The following is a 27,560-nucleotide window of genomic DNA, read 5'->3' as shown; positions in this document are numbered from 1 at the left end:
CTACTGAAGCCCGCGCACCTAGAACCTGTGCTCCTCAACAAGAGAAGCCACCACAATGAGAAGCCCGTGCACCGCAACGAAGAGTAGCCCCCGCTCACCGCAACTAGAGGAAGCCCGCACACAGCAACGAAGACCCAACGCAGCCAAAAAATAAATAAGAGGGTTAACATAAATTTTTTTAAAAATCATTTTAAAAAATGTTATATTCCTGATTCAGAGGATAAAGTGCAATATTCCATCCATCTTCTGCAATTTTCCTCCAAGCTTTAAATTAAAAGAAATATAGATCCCATGAGGCTGATATAATGATATTTTCAGATACAGCACATACCAGGCCCAAACTCCTTAGTCTAATATTGGAGATCCCAACACTTATCCTTTCCAGCTTCATCTGTCAGATCTTCCTTCCTTTCACCATCTCTGCTACAGCCTCAGTCATGCCCCAAGGTGGCACCAATAGAAATGCAACCTGGCAGGCATTGGGAAGCATCTCGCCACCAGCAAGTAAGGTTGGTACATCTGGACTGAGGAGCATCAGGTAACCCATGAGCTTCAGCCTATCTAGGTGACCTACTCAGCCTTAGAGCAGGTGTTAGCAAACTATGGCCCACTGCTTGTTTTTGTAAATAAAGTTTTATCGGATCACAGTCATGCCCATTCATTTATATACTGCCTGTGATGGCTTTCTCAGTATAACAGCAAAGTGGAGTACTTGTAACAGAGACCATCTCTGGTCCTCAAAGCTTGAATCTTGGCCTCTGAATCTCCAGGCACTCAAGCAGGTTGTCAACTACTTCTGTATTTTATAAGTACCCTTTACATTTATTTAGGAGTGGTCCAGCTTCTCTGTCCTCACAGCAACCCAGAAAAGCTTCATCATTTAGGATTTTGGTACCCATCTAACCCAGATAACTCCCTCCCTCCTCAGGTTCGACCCTTCCAATATTGACTTTCCCCAGCCTTAGATTTGAATTCAACACCCTTTTGAAGGTGCCGATTCAAACTCTGGCAGAGACAATCCCCAAGTTTACTAGACTGAATTCTTTGCAGATAAAAACTATGTCTTATTTGCTTTTGTATCATATTAACAGCGCTAAGAACTTAGCCTGCTGCCTCACATATGGATCATATCCAAGAAAATACCTGAAGGAAATAAAAAGTTTAAGAGGAGGAAAGGAGGGAAGAAAGGAAGGAAGAGCTTGAATTCACCCTTTCTGTCCTCCTCTTCTTCAGAGTCTGTCCAAATCTAATGTTTGTGTTCATTAAGAAAAAAAAAAAAATATGGCCAACTTCTAGTCTATATTCGTTATAAGTTTCTCTTTCCTTATGATGACATTCAGAGTTTTCAATCAAAGAACAGCACCCAACTGTACACTCTCAAGACTCTTTACAGATATAAGATATAAGTTTATAAGTTATAAGATATAAGTTCCTTTACAGATATAAGTTCCTTTTAATCATTTACAGATATAAGTTTACAGATATAAGTTCCTTTTAATCATTCTTTCTAAGAGGCTTCTCCCAATTGTTAACTAAGATTTTCAAAGGAAAAGGCCACAAGTTAAAGGCCTGCGTCCATTCTCTGACCAGAAATAAATACTCTTGGCTTCTTGCCCACATAACTTGCAGCAAATGCTGCTGGGTTCTCCAGGGGAAAACCAGTTTTCTAGGGCCCCGGTTCCCTGAATCCTGCTATACCCCAGAATCAAGCCCTTACTCTGACGTCCCTGTTTCTCTATAATGCATGCTCGCACATTTACTTCTCACCTTCTCCTCAGCTCGAAGGCTCTTGATGAATTATTTCCAGGCCCTCACTTATCTGTCTTATGCTCCCTTCCCAGCTGGATTGATTTATTTGTTTAGATTCCACTCCACCCCAACCCACCATCATCTGCAGAGTGGGGGTAAGGAGACGGTCTGAAAGCTCTCCCCCAACCCTGTGCTGTGTGAAGTCGAGCACCAGCCTGCAGCTTGTCCCTCCACATCAGATACAAGAGGTGACTGATGCTGCACATCAAACATTCAGTTATCAAAGAGCCAGCAAGAGGGGTGGGAAAGTGGCACTGATGAATGACTGTAGCAGCACAGTATTATTCAAATAATTCAGCACGTTCTCCATAGGCCTGCATTGGCAAGTCACAGCAAAGAGCCAATTTGCTACTGATGACTTCAGAAATGATTCTATTTATCAACAAAACCCTGAGCACACCAGAATAGCAACAGCAGCCTGAACCTAGAGACTTGGCTAAGAGGTAGTCCCTCTATGTCTGCAACTACCATTAGCAAGGTGAGTGATTATTATGACAGAGAACGCAAAAACTCTCTTTCTCCCTACGCAGATGTGTAGATGGAATGGTATGTAAAAAGAAAGAAAGAGAGGGAGGGGGAGAGGAGGATGGATGGCTGGATAGTAGATAGATAAATAGACAAGCAGATAGGTAGATAGATAGATAGATAGATAGATAGATAGATAGATTTTTTTAATCCAGATTTCATCTCCAGGAATGTCATAAAAGGTAGCATTTACTTCTCAGTCTTATTTTGCAGATGTCAAAACTAAGGAACTATAACTTGAAGGGACTTGTCCAAGTCGATGTCCACCAACAGAGATGGAGACAGAATTATAACTCAGAGATAAATTATCATTATTCTAGAGCAGTGGTTCTTAACCACAGGGTGATTTTTGCCCCACAGGGATATTGGCAAGTCCTAGAGACAGTTTTGATTCATGACTGGGGTACAAAGGGGTAGATGTCACGAGCATCTTGTGGATTGAGGTCCGGAGTGCTGCTAAACATCGTATAATGCACAGGACAACCCCCCATGACAAAGAATTATCCAGCCAAAATGCCAAGGTTTAGAAACCTTTTTCTAGAAATGCTGTCAGTAAACTATGCTCCACTGTCTGCTTTTGTGGAACACGGTCATGCCCTATTGTTTACACATTGTCTATGGTTGCTTTTGTGCTACACCAGCAAAGTTAAGTTGTTGTGACAGAAACTGTATGGTCCACAAAGCGTAGAATAATGATTATCTGACCTTTCCTAGAGAGTTGGCTGACCTCCATTCTATAGCATAGGTTATTATTGATAGAGACCAAAAGACACCACTTCCTCGCTGGCCAGGATATATGCACCATACAACCCAAAGGAGCACAGTTCACAAAAACTCCAAGGTAAATGGAATTGTACAACTCAGTGGTCCTGTGCATAGACTGGGTAGATAAGAAGAGTGACTTATTACAAAGATAGTGGAGATCTACTAGAAAAAGTTTCCTAGGAAATCTTTCCATGGTCCCTTTGCCTGAATATCCTTCACATTCATTAAATACACCAACCCTAAGTGTCTACCTCAGGCTTATCCTGATGGAATATTAGTGTCTTGATAATAGATAGCCTCTGACTTGACGATGGGATTGTACCGGGCCTACCAAGACAAAAATGACAACTTGGAAATCAGTAACAGTAGCCATCATTTAGTGAGCATCAGTACCTGCCCGGCCTTAAAGTGGAAACGCAAAAGTCCGTCCTTAAAATTTACCCTGGGCGGGACTTCCCTGGTGGCATAGTGGTTAAGAACCTGCCTGCCAATCCAGGGGACATGGTCTGGGAAGATCTCACATGCCGCCGAGCAACTAAGCCCGTGCATCACAACTACTGAGCCTGCACTCTAGAACCCGCGAGCCACAACTACTGAGCCCGCATGCCACAATTACTGAAGCTCGCGTGCCTAGAGCCCGTGCTCTGCAACAAGAGAAGCCACCACAATGAGAAGTCCGTGCACCACAATGAAGAGTAGCCCCCGCTCACTGCAACTAGAGAAAGCCTGCGGGCAGCAACAAAAACCCAAAGCAACCAAAAATAAATAAATAAAATTTCTAAAAGAAAAATTTTACCCTGGGCTTAGCTGAACATAGAAAGGGACATTTTCCTTTGTAGAATTATGAATGTAGAGATCATTAGAAGCAAGGGCTAGTGTACCTACTTCCTTTTTCACATCTTCAGAATCTGAGTCTTTGTCCTCTTCTTCCTCGCCATCATCTTCAAAATCTTCTGAGTGGGAAAAAAAAAAACAGAGGTGAAATGGATGAGGCTTCCCCTTTGCCTTGGATTGAGATTCTCGCCACCCAACGGTTAGTACTTCCCACAAGTAAGGGGCCATTATTAAGTGTACAGGATCCCAACACACGCTTACACTTATTGGATGTGTAAATCATGCACACATAGGCGCGTGAGAGCACTATATCATAACGTCTAAACTGCTGTCCCACACTGAATGCAAAATGAGTGCAGAATAAAATGACACATGAATACCATTCTGGCTTCCTTCACCCAATGTAGAAGTATTTATGCAATTTCTATGTAGAAGTATTTATGCAACTAACATTGCCAGAGTTCAGTGATCACATATATGCCAAAGCTGTTGTAACGTAGACAGCACCTTGACTGATTCCCTAATTTTAATACGAAGGAACTGATTTTAAACAAAAGTCCACAGAAAGCACCCAGTGTCATTGTGACAAGATGATGCCTATGGAAAATCTGTTCCCTGGAAGGAGGACAAGGTTGAAAAGCACTATTATCTTCTGACAACAACATCTTCTCGGAGATTGGATAACCATACTTTCAAGTATTCTAAAATGACTTGCATGGGGTGGCAAAACAGCAAAAGTTTGATTTCAATTTCATCCTTAGCGCAAATTAATTCCAGAACCAGTCTGTATGGTGGAGGGACTCCATCATGGGATTGCAAATAGATTTTTTTAAATCAGATGAGATGCCTCTACAGGCATTCCATAGCTACCAGGCAAAGTGCCAACAGTTAATAATTCAGGACAAAATTAACAAGCTTGGTATTATGAAAAACTAGCTTTCTCATACATGTCTCTAATTACTTATTAGATAATCACAGTTGATCTCTTTAAAAAATTGATTCTACTTTCATCCACATTCCTCTGAAATATTATCCAAATGCAAAAGTTCATCATAAAGCTCGTAACTATGAGCAAACTAAGTACAGAAGAGCTACCCACGTACTCTACCTTCAGTTAGAACATGTGGAGGTTCAGAGGCGGTGCTCCCAGGCGCTGGGAAGGAATAAGCACTGCTGGCTGTGACCAAGGGAAGTGGACTCTTAGGGTAGCATTGCCTCAGGATCTGAAGCACAAGGGAGATGACAGGCTCCAGACTTTTGTCATCCAGGCAGTTCTGAACAAAGAGAAGATCATATCAGACACTGACATCTTGTGTGGAGTCCCTCTGCTATAATGTTATTTCAAGTAATGGATTACACGCAGCCTAAATGGACAGTAAATATCCTTAATGTAGAACATCTAATCTGAACATTCTAATGGAGAATTTTGTCTAACACAGGATCTGCTTTGGTCCAGTGTGTAATCTGCATTTTTATTTCTCTTTTACAGCTAATATATTATTGGAATGAATTTAGTCTGAAAATAGACTTCAGAGACTTTCAAGGGATGCTGCACCTAACATAAAACATTGTCCAGAATAGCTGAGGGAAGAGGAGGTAATGGCATCTTCCTTCAACCATCCATGTCTCGTTGTGAATTATGGCCTAAATTAGAGAGTGAGTAGCTGAATGGATAGAAGTCTTACTTTTCTCTTTCAGCTATGATCTGAAGAGAAAAATATCAAGGAAAAAGATAAAATATGAAATCAGAGGAAAGACTAAGAGAATCCCAAGTACCTAACTTAAATAACATGCTTCTTCTCAAAGCCCACAGTGGTGATCTCTCTTGGTACCTACACAAAGCAAAGAAACATTGGGTTTGCAGATGTAACATTTTGATACTGATGGAACATGACAAGACCCTTCTTTTCAGCCACTGTGAACAATGTAAGAACAAGTTTACTAAATTGAGAGACAGAGAGTTGGGAGTAGTCAGTATGTCTCTGGCAAAAATATGGCCATTTTCTGCAGTCTCTTAGTAAATGTTTTGTCTACTGACTTGATACAGAAAGTTGACTAATGTAAGCCTCCACTTTGGTATTACTAAGGGATTTCCACTAAGCTCTAAGGCCAATAAGTCACAGTAGGAGATATGGAGGATGCTTACAATATGCCACAGGGCAGTGACAATTATGCCAGGCATGGTACCTCCAGGCCCACATTATGGGCTGCTCCACAGGAAAGAACATGGAGGAAAAACATTTAATAAAATTTTAGCCATGGATTCAAGCTACCCAAATGACTCCAAAGTAAAAAAAAAGTAAGCCAACTTTCAAAACAGAAATTTCTTAATAAAATCAACAATGCTATTTCCGAGGAGGAGCTTCAAGATGGTGGAAGAGTAAGAAGCGGAGATCACCTTCTTCCCCACAAATACATCGAAACACATCTACACATGGAACAACTCCTACAGAACACCTACTGAACGCTGGCAGAAGAACTCAGACCTCCCAAAAGGCAAGAAAGTCCCCACGTACCTGGGTAGGGCAAAAGAAAAAAGAAAACAAAAGAATAGGGATGGGACCTGCACCAGTGGAAGGGAGCCGGGAAGGAGGAAAGGTTTCCACACACTAGGAAGCCCCTTCGCGGGCAGAGACTGTGGGTGGCGGAGGGGGAAAGCTTCGGAGCTGTGGAGGAGAGCACAGCAACAGGGGTGCGGAGGGCAAAGCGGAAAGATTCCCGCACAGAGGATCGGTGCCAATCGGCACTCACCCACCGGGGCGGGCAGGGGCTGGGAGCGGAAGCTTCGGCTTTGGAGGTCAGATCCCAGGGAGAGGACTGGGGTTGGCGGCGTGAACACAGCCTGCAGGGGTTAGTACACCATGGCTAGCCGGGAGGGAATCCGAGAAAAGGTCTGGAGCTGCCAAAGAGGCAAGAGACTTTTTCTTGCCTCTGTTTCCTGGTGCACAAGGAGAGGGGATTAAGAGCGCTGCTTAAAGGAGCTCCAGAGACGGCGCAAGCCGCAGCTAACAGCACAGACACCAGAGACGGACTTGAGACGCTAAGGCTGCTGCTGCCGCCACCAAGAAGCCTGTGTGCGAGCACAGGTCACTATCCACACCACCCTTCCGGGGAGCCTGTGCAACCCGCCACTGCCAGGGTTCCGTGATCCAGGGACAACTTCCCCGGGAGAACGCACGGCGCGCCTTAGGCTGGTGCAACGTCACGTCAGCCTCTGCCACCGCAGACTTGCCCCACATTCCGTACTCCTCCCTCTCACCGGCCTGAGTGAGACAGAACCCCCTAATCAGCTGCTTCTTTAACCCTGTCCTGTCCGAGTGAAGAAAAGACACCCTCAGGCGTCCTACACACAGAGGCGGGGACAAATCCAAAGCTGAACCCTGGGAGCTGTGCAAACAAAGAAGAGAAAGGGAAATCTCTCCCAGCAGCCTTAGCATCAGCGGATTAAAGCTCCACAATCAACTTGATGTATCCTGCATCTGTGGAAGACCTGAATAGACAACAAATCATCTAAATTGAGGTGGTGGACTTGGGGAGCAATGATATACATATATATATATATTTTTTTTAACTTTTTCTATTTTTCTGAGTGTGTATGTGTATGCTTCTGTGTGTGACTTTGTATAGCTTTGCTTTTACCATTTGTCCTAGGGTTCTGTCTGTCCGTTTTTTCACGTGTGTGTGTGTGTGTGTGTTTTGATATACTTTTTAGCGCTTGTTATCATTGGTGGATTTGTTTTTTTGTTTGATTGCTCTCTTCTTTCTTTATTTTTTTATTACTTAAAAAATTTTTTTCTTATTTTTAATATTTATTTGTTATTTTTTATTTTAATAACTTTCTTTTACTTTCTTTTATTTTATTTTTTCTTTCTTTCTTTCTCTTTTTCTCCCTTTTATTCTGAGCCATGTGGATGACAGGGTTTGGTGCTCCGGCCAGGCATCAGGCCTGTGGCCTCTGAAGTGGGAGAGCCGAGTTCAGGACACTGGTCCACCAAAGACCTCCAAGCTCCACATAATATAAAACAGCGAAAATCTCCCAGAGATCTCCATCTCAACGCCAAGACCCAGCTCCACTCAATGACCAGCAAGCAACAGTGCTGTACACCCTATGCCAAACAACAAGCAAGACAGGAACACAACCCCACACATTAGCAGAGAGGCGGCCTAAAATCATAAGGTCGCAGATACACCAAAACACACCACTGGACGCAGACCTGCCGACCAGAAAACCAAGATACAGCCTCATCCACCAGAACACAGGCACTATTCCCCTCCAGCAGGAAGCCTACACAACCAACTGAACCAACCTTAGCCACTGGGGGCAGACACCAAAAACAATGGGAACTATGAACCTGCAGCCTGTGAAAAGGAAACCCCAAACACAGTAAGTTAAGCAAAATAAGAAAACAAAGAAACACACAGCAGATGAATGAGCAAGATAAAAACCCACCAAACCTAAAAATGAAGAAGAAATAGGCAGTCTACCTGAAAAAGAATTCAGAATAAGGATAGTAAAGATGATCCAAAATCGTGGCAATAGAATGGAGAAAATACAAGAAACGTTTAGAAGGGACCTAGAAGAACTGAAGAGCAAACAAACAATCATGAACAATACAATAAATGAAACTAAAAATTCTCTAGAAGGGATCAATAGCAGAATAACTGAGGCAGAAGAACGGATAAGTGACCTGGAAGATAAAATAGTGGAAATAACTACTGCAGAGCAGAATAAAGAAAAGAGAATGAAAAGAACTGAGGACAGTCTCACAGACCTCTGGGACAACATTAAAGGCAGCAACATTTGAATTATACGGGTCCCAGAAAAAGAAGAGAAAATAAAGGGACTAGACTGAGAAAATATTTGAAGAGATTATAGTTGAAAACTGCCCTAATATGGGAAAGGAAATAATTAATCAAGTCCAGGAAGCACAGAGAGTCCCATACAGGTTAAATCCAAGGAGAAACATGCCAAGACACATATTAATCAAACTATCAAAAATTAAATACAAGGAAAAAATATTAAAAGCAGCAAGGGAAAAATAACATACAAGGGAATCCCCATAAGGTTAACAGCTGATCTTTCAGCAGAAACTCTGCAAGCCAGAAGGGAGTGCCAGGACATAATTATTAAGTGATGAAAGGGAAAAACCTACAACCATGATTACACTACCTGGCAAGGATGTCATTCAGATTCAAAGGAGAAATTAAAACCTTTACAGACAAGCAATAGCTAAGAGAATTCAGCAGCACCAAACCAGCATTACAGCAAATGCTAAAGGAACTTCTCGAGGCAGGAAACACAAGAGAAGGAAAAGACCTACAAAAACAATGCCAAGAAAATGGTAATAGGAACATACATATAGATAACTACCTAAAATGTAAATGGATTAAATGCTCAACCAAAAGACATAGAATGGCTGAATGGATACAAAAACAAGACCCATATATATGCTGTCTACAAGAGACCCACTTCAGACCTAGGGTCACATACAGACGGAGTGTGAGGGGATGGAAAAAGATATTCCATGCAAAAGAAAATCAAAGGAAAGCTGGAGTAGCAATTCTCATATCAGACAAAATAGACTTTAAAACAAAGACTATTACAAGAGACAAAGAAGGACACTACATAATGATCAAGGGATTAATCCAACAAGAAGATATAAAAATTGTAAATATTTATGCACCCAACATAGGAGCACCTCAATACATAAGGCAATTCTTAACAGCCATAAAAGGGGAAATGGACAGTAACACAATCATAGTAGGGGATTTTAACACCCCACTATCACCAATGGACAGATCATCCAAAATGAAAATAAATAAGGAAACACAAGCTTTAAATGATACATAAAACAAGACGGACTTAATTGATATTTGTAGGATATTCCATCCAAAAACAACAGAATACACTTTCTTCTCAAATGCTCATGGAACATTCTCCAGGATAGATCACATCTTGGGTCACAAATCAAGCCTTGGTAAATTTAAGAAAATTTAAATCGTATCAAGTATCTTTTCCAACTACAACGGTATGAGAGTAGATATCAATTACAGGAAAAAATCTGTACAAAGTACAAACACATGGAGGCTAAACAATACACTATTTCATAAACAAGGGATCACTGAAAAAATCAAACAGGAAATAGAAAAGAACCTAAAAACAAATGACAATGAAAACACGACAACCTAAAACCTATGGGATGCAGCAAAAGCAGTTCTAAGATGGAAGTTTAGAGCAATACAATCCTACCTTAAGAAACAAGAAACATCTCAAATAAACCACCTAACCTAACACTTAAAGCAATTAGAGAAAGAAGAACAAAACAACCCCAGAGTTAGCAGAAGGAAAGAAATCAAAAAGATCAGATCAGAAAAAGAAATGAAGGAAACAATAGCAAAAGTCAATAAAACTAAAAGCTGGTTCTTTGAGAAGATTAACAAAATTGATAAACCATTAGCCAGACTCATCAAGAAAAAAAGGGAGAAGACTCAAATCAATAAAATTAGAAATGAAAAAGGAGAAGTAACAATTGACACTGTAGAAATACAAATGATCATGAGAGATTACTACAAGCAACTCTATGCCAATAAAATGGACAACCGGGAAGAAATGGACAAATTCTTAGAAATGCACAACCTTCCAAGACTGAATCAGGAAGAAATAGAAAATATAAACAGACCAATGACAAGCACTGAAATTGAAACTGTTATTACAAATTTTCCAACAAACAAAAGCCCAGGACCAGATGGCTTCACAGGCGAATTCCATCAAACATTTAGAGAAGAGTTAACACCTATGCTTCTCAAGCTCTTCCAAAATATAGCTGAGGTAGGAACACTCCCAAACTCATTCTACAAGGCTACCATCACCCTGATACCAAAACCAGACAAAGATGTCACAAAGAAAGAAAACTACAGGCCAATATCACTGATGAACATAGATGCAAAAATCCTCAACAAAATACTAGCAAACAGAATCCAACAGCACATTAAAAGGATCATATACCATGAGCAAGTGGGGTTTATCCCACTAATGCAAGGATTCTTCAATATACACAAATAAATCAATGTGATACACCATATTAATAAATTGAAGAATAAAAACCACATGATCATCTCTATACATGCAGAAAAAGCTTTTGACAAAATTCAACACCCATTTATGATAAAAACCGTCCAGAAAGTAGGCATAGAGGGAACTTACCTCAACATAATAAAGGCCATATATGACAAACCCACAGCCAACATCGTCCTCAATGGTGAAAAACTGAAACCATTTCCACTAAGATCAGGAACAAGACAAGGTTGCCCACTCTCACCTCTCTTATTCAACATAGTTTTGGAAGTTTTAGCCACAGCACTCAGAGAAGAAAAAGAAATAAAAGGAATCCAAGTTGGAAAAGCAGAAGTAAAACTGTCACTGTTTGCAGATGACATGATACTATACATAGAGAATCCTAAAGATGCTACCAGAAAACTACTAGAGCTAATCAATGAATTTGGTAAAGTAGCAGGATACAAAATTAATGCACAGAAATCTCTTGCATTCCTATACAATAATGAAAAATCTGAAAGAGAAATTAAGGAAACACTCCCATTTACCATTGCAAGAAAAAGAATAAAACACCTAGGAATAAACCTACCTGAGACAAAAGACCTGTATGCAGAAAACTATAAGACACTGATGAAAGAAATTAAAGATGACACAAACAGATGGAGAGATATACCATGTTCTTGGACTGGAAGAATCAACATTGTGAAAATGACTATACTATCCAAAGCAATCTACAGATTCAGTGCAATCCCTATCAAACTACCACTGACATTTTTCATAGAAGTAGAACAAAAAATTTCACAATTTGTATGGAAACACAAAAAAACCCGAATAGCCATAGTAATCTTGAGAAAGAAATACGGATCTGGAAGAATCAGGCTCCCTGACTTCAGACTATACTACAAAGCTACAGGTATCAAGATAGTATGGTACTGGCATAAAAACAGAAATATAAATCAATGGAACAGGATGAAAGCCCAGAGATAAACCCATGCACATACGGTCACCTTATTTTTGATAAAGGAGGCCAGAATATACAATGGAGAAAAGACAGCGTCTGCAATAAGTAATGCTAGGAAAACAGGACATCTATGTGTGAAAGAATGAAATTAGAACACTCCTTAACACCATACACAAAAATAAACTCAAAATGGATTAAAGACCTAAATGTAAGGCCAGACACTGTAAAACTCTTAGAGGAAAACATAGGCAGAACACTCTATGACATAAATCTCAGCAAGATCCTTTTTGACCCACCTCCGACAGAAATGGAAATAAAAGCAAAAATAAACAAATGGTACCTAACAAAACTTAAAAGCTTTTGCACACCAAAGGAAACCATAAACAAGACTAAAAGACAGCCCTCAGAATGGGAGAAAATATTTGCAAATGAAGCAACTGACAAAGGATCAATCTCCAAAATTTACAAGCAGCTCTTGCAGCTCTATATCAAAAAAACAAACAACCCAACCAAAAATGGGCAGGAGACCTAAGTAGACACTTCTCCAAAGAAGATATACAGATTGCCAACAAACACATGAAAGAATGCTCAAAATCATTAATCATTAGAGAAATGCAAATCAAAACTACAATGAGATATCACCTCACTCCTGTCAGAATGGCCATCATCAAAAAATCTAGAAACAATAAATGCTGGAGAGGGTGTGGAGAAAAGGCAACCCTCTTGCACTGTTGGTAGGAATGTAAATTAATACATCCACTATTGAGAACAGTATGGAGGTTCCTTAAAAAACTAAAAATAGAACTACCATATGACCCAGCAATCCCACTCCTGGGCATATACCCTGAGAAAACCATAATTCAAAGAGAATCATGTACCACAGTGTTCATGCAGCTCTACTTACAATAGCCAGGACATGGAAGCAAGCTAAGTGTCCATCAACCGATGAATGGATAAAGAAGATGTGGCTCATATATACAATGGAATATTACTCAGGCATAAAAGGAAACGAAATTATTTGTAGTGAGGTGGATGCACCTAGAGTCTGTCATACAGAGTGAAGTAAGTGAGAAAGAGAAAAACAAATACCGTATGATAACACATATATATGGAATGGAAAAAAAAAAAAAGGTCTTCAAGAACCTAGGGACAAGATGGGAATAAAGATGCAGACCTACTAGAGAATGGACTTGAGGATACGGGGAGGGGGAAAAGTAAGCTGGGACAAAGTGAGAGAGTGGCATGGACATATATACACTACCAAACATAAAATAGATAGCTAGTGGGAAGCAGCTGCATAGCACTGGGATATCAGCTTGGTGCTTTGTGACCACCTAGAGGCGTGAGATAGGGAGGGTGGGAGGGAGGGAGATGCAAGAGGGAAGAGATATGGGAACATATGTATATGTATAACTGATTCACTTTGTTATAAAGCAGAAACTAACACACCATCGTAAAGCAATTATACTCCAATAAAGATGTTAAAAATAAATAAATAAATGCTATTATTAAAAGAGGAAAATAAATGTTACTTAGCAGCCCCCCCCCCCCAAAAAAAGAATGCTATTTCCCCTTCTATGTACTCAAATAATACCAGTCAGGTATCCTGAACCAACAGCAGGAAACACTCTCCAAGGAAAATAAATTTGTTGAGGCTATTTTATCACTGGGACTGGTCAAATAGTTTTAAGTGCTTACTGAAAATTATGAGTATCGGAAAAAGAGAGAACTGAGCATGGAGGATGAAGAATGGTAAGGTGGATGACTGATCAGAGATAATGCTTTAAGCTTCAGCCTTAGGAGATAGTGAGCCAAGTCCAAGCCAGGGAACTCAGTCAAAACTGCCAGCATTTTGGAAGCCAGGTCTGTCTATGATTGCCATTGGTACTATTGCTGATGATGGTAACAGTGTAATGTTTTACTTGGTGTGGGATGGTGCAGGTGGAAAGCAGGTGAAAGGATGGAGTCAAGTCCAAGCGTCCTGTTTCGATTGGGCCGCACCATGAACCGAATTTGGGGGATGGAGTGAGTATTAGTATCTACAGAAACCTAGGCATTAGGGATAATGTTATATCTGGTGTCTGCTCTACTCAGGGGAAAACATTTATGAATTTAAAGATGATCGTTGGGTCCAAGTTAATAGGAATGCCTAGATCCTTTGCCAACATTTTCCTGGTGTGAATGGATCAGGACCAGGGCTAATGTGAGGCAAGGAGGTGTCCCGGACACAAAATTTAAGGAGGCACTCACTCTCAGGCTCCTGCGAGTGCAGGGTCAGCACCTGTGCTGTGTATCATAAAATGACAAGACTCCAAGAAATAGGATTCCTGTGGACCAATGTCTCAGAATTGGGGGCAAAGGTGAGATTTGTAGGCTCACTCTTCCCATGATTCCCAATAACCCACCTGCTACTTGGAAAAGATGATAAAATACAAGAGTGCTTAAAATATTCAATTCACATTTAACATCTTTGCATTAGCTTTGGGATGACAAATACCCTACTTTCATGATACACATGCACGACAGAGTAGAGCACGCAGCTCAGATCCCAGAGCAAGACTACCTGAATTCAAATCCTGGGCTGACGATTGCTAATTACTGTACAACCCTGGCAAGTTACTACACCTCTCTGTGCTGCCGCTTCCTTATCTGTAAAGAGGAAATCATACCAGAACCTCTCTCATAAGGTTGTGTCTGAATTAAATGAGTTACAGGTAAGGTGAGTGCCTAATAGTAAGCATTCTGTAAGCTTTAGCTAGTAGGATGCCAGGAGGCATCATCAGGGTCATAAAACCATATAAGAATCTGAAAAGAGGACCTTAGGAGACCACTGCTAATTCAGGGCAGAGTCCTAGCAATAATCCCCACAGTAAAAAAATGACACATTCTAGTGGAAGAGGAGCCTGAGGAAGAAACAGGAGTCCTGGGTTTAAGCTCTGTTTCTCACGAGCCAAAGCCATCAGTATCTCCTGCCTCGGCTCCCACAGTCTGACTCCTCCCCTTGCCCTCCTGCCTCTCCCTCCTTCTCTTGTGCCCTTGGAGACTCTCCTCTCCAAAGAGCAGCCAGAATGATCCTTGAAAAGCATAAATCAGTTTGAATGGGTGTAGAGTTTCAGTTTTTCAGGATGAATAGTTTTGGAGATTAGTTATACAAGAGCTTGAAGCTATTTACTACTGAAATGTACACTGAAAAATGGCTAAGATGGTCAATTTTATGTTATATGGATTTTGCCACTATTAAATTTTTTTAATTTTTAATGAAAAATAAAAAGCATAAATCATATTGTCTCTCCTGCTTCAAACCTAAAAAAAAAATAAAATCTGAATTCCTTTTCATGCTCTAGAAAACTCTACATGATCTGGTCTTCCCAAACTCTCCAAATCTGTCTTCCCCCTTCTTTGTACCTGCTTAAAATCTGATGGAATAAAACTCAAATTCCTTATCATGGTTCAGTATGCTCTAGACACTCTGGTCCCACCTATGTCTCCAGCTTCACATCATTTCTCCCCACTTTTCCTGCCCATGCTTCTGCCCCACCCCCGACCCCACCACCTGAGGGCCTTCACATTTGCCTTTTTTACCCTCTCCCTGCAGCCCTCATATCAGACCTTCACAACACTGGTTCTTTCTTGTCATTCAGGTTTCAGCTCTGAAGATCACTCTTCCATGCCAGCCTTAGAGTGGCCCCTCTCCTTCCTCTCTCTCCAGAAACTCTTTGAACGTAGACGGGCATATTCTAAGGTCCAGAACAGATGTGGTGTAGCTTCAATTTAGGACTGTCTTAGATGGAAACACCTTTGGTTTGGGACCTTCTGGTTCATTCTTGTCCAGGTCTTTCCCTCTTGCCTGACTCTCCAGAATGTCTTAGTGGTTCCACTAGTTGTACACTGCTTTCCTCTCCAGTCTGTACCTCCTGGCTAACTCCTTGCACTTCTGTGCACAAAGCAAGTTTTTCAAGCGCTCTGCTTTGACTCAAATGTCAATGACGTCCTTCTCGAAGCCTTCTCTGGTCAGCCAAGACCACCCAGAGCTCTCCTTCCTCTGCATGGCTTTGCCAGTTCCACTCTGGCATCCCACTTGCTGCCTATACTGCAGTGATCCTGATTTCCCCTGTAGGACAGCAGGTGTCCTGAGGAGGATGGGAACTCTAATCACCTTCCTCTTTGAACTCCCTACCTAACCCCAATACCTTTCACAAAGCGGAAGCTCAGGAAACATTGACTGAATAAACAGTAAATGATCTCCAATTACCCTGACCTCCAGAGTATCGAGCTCCTGATTCCCAAGTGGGTGACATTCCCTTTAGGACTCAGCCCTTCCTTCTGTAGATCCACAATGCTGGGGTAATCAGTCCTGTGGACAAAAAGGGTCCTGATGAATCAAGACCTGGCCTGCCATGCTTTCTGAGCATATGACAGTAGCTGCAACTTTTTCAAAGGCTATCAGAGTTCATTCTAGTGGTTCTCAAAGTGAGGGTCCCAGACCAGCAGCATTAACATCAACTGAGTACTTGGTAGAAATGTAGAATCAGATCTACTCAGATCTAATGATTAGAAACCCTAGGAGCGGGGTCCAGCTATCTGTGTATTAACAAGCCCTCTAAGAGATTGTGACACACCGTCAAGTTTGAAAACCACCAATCTTGGCAATGTTTTTGGTCTCTGAAGCTGTTCTAGCTCCAGAGAGTGGCCCCTTTACCTATTTCATACAAGTTTGTTCCACCTGCAATTACCCCTTTCTCCAAATTGATAACGATCTCAAACTGTTTCAGGGCATCCTTGCACGGGTTTGTTTTTAACGTTACATCCAAACTGTCAGCCTTCTTTCTCCTTCCTCATACAAAGCTCCAACAAGATCGCGTTACGTTACACAGCAGCCTCACTGCATTATGGACAATCTGATCCTCTGAACGTTTAAAGGATGCTCAGAGGAAAGGCTGTGGGACCCAGGAAACAAAGAGGTGGGGTTATTGAGAGAGAATCATGGCAAGCAGTGGCCTCAGCAGGAAGGCAAAGAACAATATGATAGGCAAAGTCTGTGGGAAGGACTCAAAGAGAGTTCTTTCTCAGTCACTCTCATGCCCGGCAGGCTTGCAATTACACCACAAGCACCGATAAAAATAGTAAAGGACTGTGGTTTTCAAAGTGTGACCCAGACCAGCAGTATCAACATCACTTAGGAATTTGTTAGAAACACAACTTCTCAGGACCATCCCAGACCTACTGAATCAGAAACTCTGAGGATGGGGCTCTTGCAGCCATGTAGGTGGCTTTGATCACACTTAACTTAGAGAACCTCTGGTCCAGTGGACAGAAATACGGACTGTTGAGTAAGACCATCAGTTTCAAATCCTTTGAAATGCTGAAATCAGAAAGTCTGCATAAACTGCTATGCCAGCCCTAAGCTATAGTAAGCATTCAAGACAAATCTCATTCTCTCGTCCTCTTCCTCCTTCCTCCTTCTTCTTCCTCCTCTTCTCCTTCATTTTCATTGTCATCTCCATCAGCTGCAGCAGCAGCAGTAGAAGCAGCATAATCTGCAATAGCTACTGAAATGACATCCCTAGATCCAAGGTTCCCCAGTTGGCCATCCTGTGACTCACGCATCTTCTCTGGCAGGAGAGGGGAGAGAATGGATGGGCAGCTCTAACTCCAGCACAGCTGCAAGGGCATCTGTGCTCAGAGCACTCAGCCCGGGTGCTGGGAAGCTTTTCAGGCAGGAGAAACCTGGCCACCAAGTGCAGATTCTGCCTCTGCTCACATCCTGCTTCCATTCCCAACAGTAATTGGAGGCCAGGAGCTCATTGTAAATTTGCTTAATTGAGCAGTTGAGGTCTTTATTGTCCTGCTGAGGAACTGCTTATAAAAGCCTGCTTCTGGGCTCACAGCCCCTTTCATGCCTGTGCTTCACTTGGTATTTTCTCCACTCTCTTCTTGTCATTGACCTGTACCTCTGGGATCACCATCTTTTCCCTGTATTGCTCTTTTAATTGTTTTTTTTTTTTTTTGGTTGGTTGGTTGGTTTGTTTTTTTAACACAGATCGGAAAAACAGTCAATACTGCCGAGGGCGGGGGCAGAGGAGCTGGCTAAAGCACACGAGCCAGAGCTGGGGGATTCCAGGCATCAGCAATACGCGGGGAGTTCCACGAAGGCTGGGAGAGAGTCGCGATCTGGGGGACACAGGCTCACAAAGTATGGTGAAGCTTGGAAAAATTCAAAGCACTTCCTCATCCAGAGGAACAGAATGGAAAATGTAGCTATTTCATGACCGAGAAGCTCTGAAAGCTGTAATGATGGAGAGAAACCCAGAGGCGATAGCAGACAGAAAATTAGATATTGGTTTGCAGTGCAGTATTATGTTATTGTTTAGACGAGGGGAAAAAAGCTTTTCTAAAAAAATGGTTAGAGTCTACAGATGCCGTGGTTGGAAAACGGCACTCTCGTTGACCGCTTCATTACCTCAGATGTACTCAGGTACAGAGAAATTGGAGGGTGTCCAGAGAGAAGCAACGAGACCAATGAAAGGAGTGCAGAGACTGACTAATACGAAGACAGCAAGGAACATGATGTGTGTGAAACACGGCTGCCTTGGCCCCAGGAGAGATTTGGTGAGCAGATGATGGGTATTCGGGAGATACTCATATCATCCATGGAGAACGTATAGGTAGCCTCGCATGATGGTGTTTAAATTAGCCCTAATCAAGTGAAATTAAGGAATTTATTATTTGGTTGAAATCCAGGAAACCCTAGACACTTATTCCACTGGGGTGCAGGTAAGTGACAGCCCTTATAGGTGCCACTCCCTTTGCCTGGGATGCTCTTCCTCTTAAACTTGGCATGACAGACTCCTTCAATAATTCAGGTCTCAGCTTAGGTGTCACCTGCTCAGAGAAGACTTGACCCCTCTAAGAGAAGACCTTCTCCCTGCATATGTAAAAGTCACTGTAGACCTGTGCCCTTCCTCTGTTGATTTCACAGAGCAATATGAAATTATCTTCCAGATTGAGTTCTTTGCTTCCTTAGTGTCCAACTCTCTGGTGGAATGCTTGCCCCAAAAGATCAGGGGTCTCGTCTATCATATTCACCACTAGGTCCCTAAAACTAATTATTATTCCAATAACCACTCACACTCATAAAGCAGTTAAGTCATGGCAAGAACGCTGCTAACATAGACACGTCTATGTTAACTTATTCAGGCCACGCAAAAACCTAGATTTTAGCATTTCTATTTTTTTTAAGAAGAAGAAACTTGAGTCCCAGAGAAGGTGGGTGACTTTTCTAAAGTTGCACAGCTATAGGTGCTAGGGCTGGGATCTGAAGCCAGGTTCTCTAGCTTTAAAATCAACACTCTTAATCACTGCACTAGCCAGTGTGTACCCAACTAATATGTATTGAATACATGAGTCAATCAGTACATGAGTGAGTGAAGGAATGAGGATTTGAGTCCAGAACATCTGCCCAGAGCAGGAAGCAAGAAACATATTGAGGTTTCCCAACTTTAGTGAAGGTGAGTCCTAAATGACGGCCTTCAGGAATCACCCAGGTGTCATCCAGCTGCAGAGATAATCCCCATGCTGATTACCTGTGTGGTGCTGAAAAGGATCTCCATGCCCTGAGCTGCCCGGAAGGCCTCCCTGCCAGACCGGAGGTTGGCAATATGCCTGAGGCAAAGCAGAAGCGCCCTGCGGATCAGCACGTAGGAATTGGTCGTGTCATGGCTGTGCCAGTCCTGATGCAGCCGGAGCAAGATGGCGACATAGCCTCTGTTCACTGCCCTGCGGCTGTTAGACTCTGAAACCAATGGGAAAAGACAATGTCAATCACAGGCTGGCCATACCGGCCTGAGGATGTCCCAGTGTACCTCCCACAAGATACTAATCCATCATAAAGGGAATGATAATAACTTTCCAGTGGAGAAAACTGGCAGATATCACCTTAATCAAGTGACCAAAGTCAACATCAGCAGATAAGATGCCCCGAGAAAGACACACCATTACTTTAGCATCACTTAAGCACCACTTTAGCATCACTTTAGCATCGCTTCAGCATCGTTTCTATGATTTTCCTGCCCCAAAATGCATAACCTAAATGTTACTACGAGGAAAATCAGCAAACCCAAAATGAGGGACATGCTGCAAAATATCCAATCTATACTTTTCAAAAATGTCAAGGTCATGAAAAGCAAAAAAAAAAAAAAAAACAAACAGGAATTGAGCTAACAGAGACTAAAAAGACATGGCATATCAGTATGATATATAATTATAATTTAGATCCTGGACCAGAAAACAATTTTTTTTTTCTTTTGCTACATAAGGCGTTAGTGACGCAATTGGTAAAATATGAATAAAGTGTTTAGATTAACCCATAGTATTGTATAAATGTTTATTGTCAGATTTTGATAAACTATTATACGTTTATGTAAGTGAATATTCTTGTTTTTACGAAATTCGCCATTGTGAATGTCTATAACATTCTCAAATAGTTCAGAAAAAGGATAATAGTGTGTGGGGAGAGAGAAGAAAGGAGGTGGGGGGAATCCACGGGATTTCCATTCCTCTTTCCTAAACTTCAGTAGACTTGGGATATTGTCATTTGGGTTGATCAAACTATAAGGCTTAGGTTGGAAAGGAGAGGACCCTGAGCGACAGACATAATGTCAGGAAGGCTGCCATGTGTAACAGATGCGTTGGGTGTTTTACCTAAAGAGAACGGAAGCCAGATCATCCAGGGGTTGGCTCCGTCCAGGAAGGGAACTCCTCAGGCTCAAGGCTACCCAAGAAGGAGCTGGTCTCTATGTGGTAATGAGCAACGTGGCACCAAAAATATCCAGAAAGAGGTTGGAAGTCCATCCAGCAGGGATGTGAGGACAGGGCTTCCTTACATCTGACAGGGAGCTGTAGTAGCATGCTCTTACAGTTCCCTTCCCCTCTTTCACACCATGACTACCCCTTGTTAGTTGAATGACCCTGCGTGAGACCTCCCATGAGACCCCTCTGATGGGTGAATGATTTCTTCATTTTTCCATTATGAAGAAAGAAAGGGGGAAGAATGGTCCAAGATACCTCTCTCAAGAGTCCACATATACCACTTTTCATGTTAAACTCCTCTGCCTACAGGGTTGGCGGACAGACCAGTTCAGGTCTACCCAGTAGATGGGGAGATAGATACTCTCTGGATCCTGGTCCTCTCTACCCCTGTGGACTAGGTACCCCGAAGAACTCTAACAGGCTGACTCTCAGGAACAAACGCCCACATCTTGCAGCTCTGCCCTCTCATGACTGCATTTCTCCATTATCCATACTGTTCATGCTGGTTTATGAGACAATCTATGTTTCTGGCCGAGTATGTGAGAGAGAGATCCCCTGAGCTGTAACTGGATAAGCAAAATTTCAGCTCCAAGTCAGATTTTTTCCTAAGACCATATAAGTACACGTGAGTGAAACGATAACATGGAAATTCAGTGCTTTATTCCAGAAGGGTTTTATCATAATATTAATGGAATTCTCCTTTTCTTCCACTTGTTTGTCAAATTCTAAATTGTCAGGCTTGACTGAGCCCCACTGAAATTTTTGACCCATTTATGCAGTTGGTTTTATTTTTTTTTTCACTTTTTACAACATCTCATTCAGCGATGACCCTAAATTGAGAGCCATGAGCTTTATTCACTCCATGATGTGTTTGTGGAAGGTTGAAATCACCTTCATTACCTCCTTTAATGAATTATTCTTTCGTATCAAAAATATTTCTCTCCTCGGCTGGTCCCGGCCACAAAGCACTGGACTTCTTTACTACCTACATGAGGTTCCAGCCTATCCAATACCTGATGTTTAAAAGAAAGTTGAGGATTAGGTAGGAGGTATTAAAGGAAACTATTGCCTGCTGAAAAGAAGACAGAATGGCAAAAACAGTGCATGGAGGTCGCATGGGCAGTGGGAGGTTAACTTTTGTCTTTTATCTATGTTAAGGGTATGAGACTAATAATGTGTTATCCTCATGACTTTCATCTCCCACTTCTGGGGGAGGGGGAGGGAGATAACGAGAAAAACGTCTTTAATTGTCTGAGAGAAAAATCCCTTATCAGATCCCAATGATTTTATTCACCATCTTCTGTTAATCTTCAACAAGCTGTCATGTTTACTAACATCGAAAATAGCTACACCTCTTCCCCCAACCCCTACCCTAAATCAGTCAATCTTTCTCCGTGAACGGCTTGGGAGTTTTGCAAAAGTCAATATGCACCTGAAACCCGACACGAGATCCATCGAGCTGAACAAATGTAGAGGGGAGCCGAAGAATGAAATGAGGGTCACTGGGATCTGCAACTTGCAGGAGTTTGAGAAGATCTGAGGGGAGGACAGTGCTTCTCTCAGGGGGGCCACATAGGAAGGAGAAGATGTGGGGTTTCATACATTCCTTTGGGTGAGCTCAGGGTTTGGAGGCCAGAGAAGATCCCCAGACCAGCCGTACTACTTTAGTCTGTTTAATGTCAATGGATTCTTCCTAAGATTTCCTTGGAAAAAGAGTTCCTGTTCCTTAATTTTTTAAAAAAATTTCCGAAACAGATTGGTTTATGTTAAACTGGTTGGAGGATGGGGTGGAATGGACAGAGAGGACTTCTGAGGACCTTTAATTTAACAGCTCACCTCCACCCCCTTCTCCATCCAAAGGCGCTCTCCATGCCCCCTTGTCTCCATCAGCCCCTCCCTGGCAGCCTCCTGCTGAAGTTCTTATCTGGCCAGTTTTCCTGTGGCAAATCTGCATCCTTGTCCTCTCCAATTTATCCTCTTAAGTTCTACTCTTTCTACCTGCCTTTCCAGATTTTATCCTCCTGAAGTCATATTTGTAGCTAATTCTCAATCTAAAATGTGATCTTGCGCTCTCCTTATTTTTACCCCAGGTATTTCTTCACAGAGGTTCGAATGTTTTCTTTAGTGCAGACCCCACTGATGCAGCAGATTTTTACATTCATGAAGAAAGAATAAAAAAATGAAGGGAATATGCCAAGATATCAATAGTACTTATGAGGGAGGAAAATATTGATGATTCTATTTGCTTTGGATTTTTTTAGACTAGACTTAGACTTTTTTGTAGTTTTTAATCTCCACATCCTCTGCAATGAACTTTTGACAATCAGGAAGAAAAAAGACAGGTTACCCTTTGACAGGAAGTCCGTAGTCTATAGGCCATGCCATGTTGTAAATGCTTGCGGGCAGGACAAGCAGTCCCCAGGTTGCCATAGCAACCAATTCACCTTACCCCATCCCTTTTGAAAGTGAATTACCTACCTTGCCCCTGAAGGTATTTGAGAGCATGATCATCTCTATAAAGATGTTTGTCTTTTAACAGGAAAGCCCAGACACCTTCAAGACTCAAAGACTGGATTTCTCATGGGGAATTTCCAGCCCCATGACAGGTTGGTGGAGAAGTGCTTGGTGACCCAGATTATAATACCTGCAAGCAACCCAACGCTTTGCCACTTTTATTGGGCAAAACCAGAGGAAATTTCCATGACTGCTCTTTGTTTCCCATATCTGAGAATTTCCTCACCCCTTTTAGAGTAAAGAGATAGCTTTAAAGTGGAGGAAAAGTGGGAACCTGCAGCAGAGGAATGAGCTGGATGCTTTCACAACCACAGCTCTAGGAATGAGACATACAAATTTGTGCAGACCTCCAAACTCATCTTTACTATCCTTGTGTACCCTTCACTGCTTTGCTGGGCAGACCCTTCAGCTGTCAGCTTTCTTTCTGGAGTCCTTGCACATGGCTGTGACCTCCACTGCTTTCTAGCTGTGTGACCTTGAGCATGTTACTTCACAGCTCTTGTCACTAAGTCTTTATCTAAAAAACAAACAAACAAAACTGATAACAGTCCCTTCCTTGTGGAACTGTTGAGAAAATTAAATGAGATAATATATATAAAGTAGATAGCTCATGCCTGGAACGTAATAAGCACTCAATACCTGTTGCCTATTATAATTGCCATCATCAACATGATAAGCATCATCTATTTACTATTCCAACTCTGCCTCTGTAATTTTGGACAACAAACCGCCAAATGTTCAGGACATGAACAGATTCCTTTGGACAGCCTCACACAAGAATAGGAGCACTAGGATCACATAGTTGTTGATCTGCATTTTGGCTCTATCATTTATCAGCTGTGTAACCTTGTTTAAGTTACTAAGTCTTTCTGGACTACATGTCCATCATCTGCAAATATTAAAGCAACATAAAAGAGAGATAACTAAAGCATCACCCTTACAAGTCCATTATAAGGAATGAATGCATAGCGTAGCAGCTGGCATCAAGTATGTGCTCAATAAATGATAATCCCTTCCCCATAAGGATGACATTCAAACTTCAAATTCACTTTACTAGTGAGAACAGCCCAAGGAAAAGTTTCAAAATAAGTAAGATTTATAACCACAGTCCTTCAATCCCCATGTAATGTAATCGATTTCTCATCCCAAATGCCCACACATCTTACATAGCTGCCTATCTGTCCTTAGACACCCCAAACATACATACCGAGGACCATTCCCCCACGTTATCCCAGGAGCCCTTACAGACAATGTCCATAATGTAGAACTTTTTAGTTCCCCTCTCTGACCAACTTTACCCGAGTTGGGTCCCATTACACTAAAGCTTTTTTAGAAGACTGGGTAGTGCTGTAAGATCCTCTTGATTGACAATGGTTAAGTGTTTAATAACTCACCCTTGCTTTTGATAAGCACATACACGAGTAAGAATAAATACAAGGATTCGAGGCTCTCATCATTCTTAAGAACAGAAATCATCTTCAGCCACATAGCATAGTAGGACATCACTATCCAAAGAAATTCTTGCCCAGGAAGATTAAATAGTTTTATTAAACAGATTTATTTCCTTCTGTTTCAGGAACTTCATGAAAATTCATTCATATGAACTATTGACAATTCAGCTAACCCTTTTCAGGACTGTGGCCCCCTTCTCATAAGAGAAGACCACTCAGCTGGGCTTATCAAACATCCCTCCCCAAGGTTTGCCTCCAAACCCTCTCCTCACTGGATCCCCCAACTGAGCAATTATATCACAAACACTGCCTGATCTTCATCAGGACTCCACATGCAAATACCCACCTGGAGCCACAGCACTCGCACCATATAATATCCCATCCTAGAAATCTCCCTTTGGAGACATTACTACAACCAAGATAATGGTGACCTTAACTACAGCAAACAATCCACTGGCCTCTGCAACAGTGCTCTTTTCAGGGAGTCAATTTAGAAGACGTTTCTGGACAAAGCAGGCTTTTACCAAGACTTCTAAATCATATTACATGAACAATAAGCTGCCTGTTTTGCCACTGTAACACCAGTTACAATTACTGAGTATTTATTTACTGAATGTTTCCTATGTGCTCAGCATTGGGCTAATCATTTTACATGATCATCTCATTTATCTCATGGAAATGCTTGAAGATAAGCATTATTTGCCTCCTCTTACAAATGAAGACACAGAGGCTGAGAGAAGTTAAATAACTTATTCAAGTCCTGAGAGCTTATAAATGGCACGTGGAGAATTCAAATGGAATCCCCCATCTGCCTCCAAAGCTGACATCCCACATCATTATCCCCAGGGCTGGTCTGTACAGATTACACTGTTTTGCATTCAGATAAAGACCTTTAACAGTTACCAGGAGAACCAGCTTCTTGAGGAGGGTTTCCGAAAGGCTGAAGGAGATGAAGTCCGCGGAACAGCTGAGGTGCTTGAGGGGCACGGCTTTCAGCCAAATCAAACCTGGCACGGTCCCTCCGGCCAGTCGCCCTCCTCTGTCTTCTCTGCTCCCTCCCAGGCCCCTAAATTGGGGCAAAAGTTGATTTTTAACAGGAGACTCAAGAAGGTTTAAAGAGCCAAGGGCTTCCCTGGTGGCGCAGTGGTTGAGAATCCACCTGCCAATGCAGGGGACACGGGTTTGAGCCCTGGTCTGGGAAGATCCCACATGCCGCGGAGCAACTGGGCCCGTGAGCCACAGCTACTGAGCCTGCGCGTCCGGAGCCTGTGAGCCACAACTACTGAGCCTGCGCGTCCGGAGCCTGTGAGCCACAACTGCTGAGCCTGCGCGTCTGGAGCCTGTGCTCCGCAACAAGAGAGGCCGCAATAGTGAGAGGCCCGCGCACTGCGATGAAGAGTGGCCCCCGCTCGCTGCAACTAGAGAAAGCCCTCGCACAGAAACGAAGACCCAACGCAGCCAAAAATTAATTAATTAATTAATTTAAAAAAATAAATAAAGAGCCAAATTAACAGCCGATGGTGCTTCGGCTCCCTGGAGGAGATGTTCAGGACCCCTCCTGACGCCCGGCAGGGACCCCTGAGGCCAGCCCGGAAGTCAGGCCCAGTACGTGGACGCAGGGCTGCCGAGGCGGAGTCCGCTCTCAGCCTCTCCCCGGCAGCTGCTTCGACGCTCCTCACAAAGGAGAAGCCGCGCTGTATGTACCGAAACATAACTAATCTTAATGTCATCAGTAATGGAAATTACACTCCATTATCATTAGCTCAAATAAGAATAATGATATGGAATTAGCTTGCAGGTATTTTTTTCTCTTTGTAAAATAGATACTTTTCAGTAAACTTGGCTCTAAAGTAAATTCGGGTTTCAAGCCAATCTTGTTTTCCCATTGACTGCCTTTTGAAAATGAAAGATGCTTTTCCTAAGCTTCAGAAAGAGTGGCTAAGAAGGGTGAGAAACCATCCTTCACAGCATTGTTTTAAATCTAGACTCACCTACTGTTGGTTGGGTTTTTTTAAATCACCAACTGCTTCTAATACCTTTCCACAGATACATTCCCAAGCCATAGAAGTTTCTCCACTCTTGAGAAAGCCTCAGAAGCCATATCTGCCTCTCCCTCCACACACCCAGCTCTTCCTCTGGTCCTTGGAGAGTACCATGTCCAAGGTGTTAGGCTGCAATGCTACAGGGGAAGGGACCACTAACAAATGGGGACATACTCCAGACCAGAACCCCCTGCCACTTCCCTGCATCCCATATGATGAATCAATCTCACCTTGTACTTTATCAATTCTAAGGCATATATTTTTTCACATTTTAGCATTTCCAGAATTAAGATGCTTCTTACCAATGATGATGTTTCAATGACAACTGGCAGCATTTTTTCGCTCTTCGTGGCACATAAAAATTGGAGCATCTTATAGTCAATGACATCCTAGATTTGAGGAAGTAGGATGAATTTTTCAATATTTAGTTTGAGAATTCTCTAAAAGGAGCTTGTTCCCAGCAAGAAATGATCACTTGAGAGGTTTGCTCAGCGTATGGGAATAAGCAGAGACAGTTTGTCCTGAAAGCCAGATCTTGCTGTGGCTAGGTATGCAGTGAATTATCAGCTAAAACCATACTCATACCCTCTAAACTCCAGGAACCACCATTCACTCATTCAACAAACACACTTAACAACTACTATGTGCTAGTATGTGCCAGGCAGTATTGTAAGCACTGGGGATATTAGAGCAGGAAATGAGATGCATAAAGTCTCTACTCTTAGGGGCTTGCATTCCCATGGGGGAGCTGGGGAGACCCTCAGATCCAAATAGGTGCACACACACACACACACACA

General features: G+C 42.2%; 1 protein-coding gene across 1 annotated transcript in view; it reads right to left on the bottom strand.

The window, feature by feature from the left end:
- Positions 1-27,560, bottom strand: part of AGBL1 (AGBL carboxypeptidase 1) — a gene marked incomplete at its 5' end in the record, with an annotated part of 781,776 nt that overhangs the window by 598,004 nt on the left and 156,212 nt on the right. The window contains 3 exons of the mRNA XM_082857818.1: positions 3,985-4,052; positions 5,042-5,207; positions 19,532-19,740. Of these exons, the coding sequence (XP_082713944.1) occupies positions 3,985-4,052; positions 5,042-5,207; positions 19,532-19,740 (443 nt within the window). The remainder of the gene's footprint in view (positions 1-3,984; positions 4,053-5,041; positions 5,208-19,531; positions 19,741-27,560) is intronic.

Source organism: Leucopleurus acutus, assembly GCF_964270905.1.
Source record: "Leucopleurus acutus genome assembly, chromosome: 1".
Taxonomy (NCBI): Eukaryota; Metazoa; Chordata; class Mammalia; order Artiodactyla; family Delphinidae; genus Leucopleurus; species Leucopleurus acutus.
This window is presented reverse-complemented; position numbering and strand designations above follow the sequence as displayed.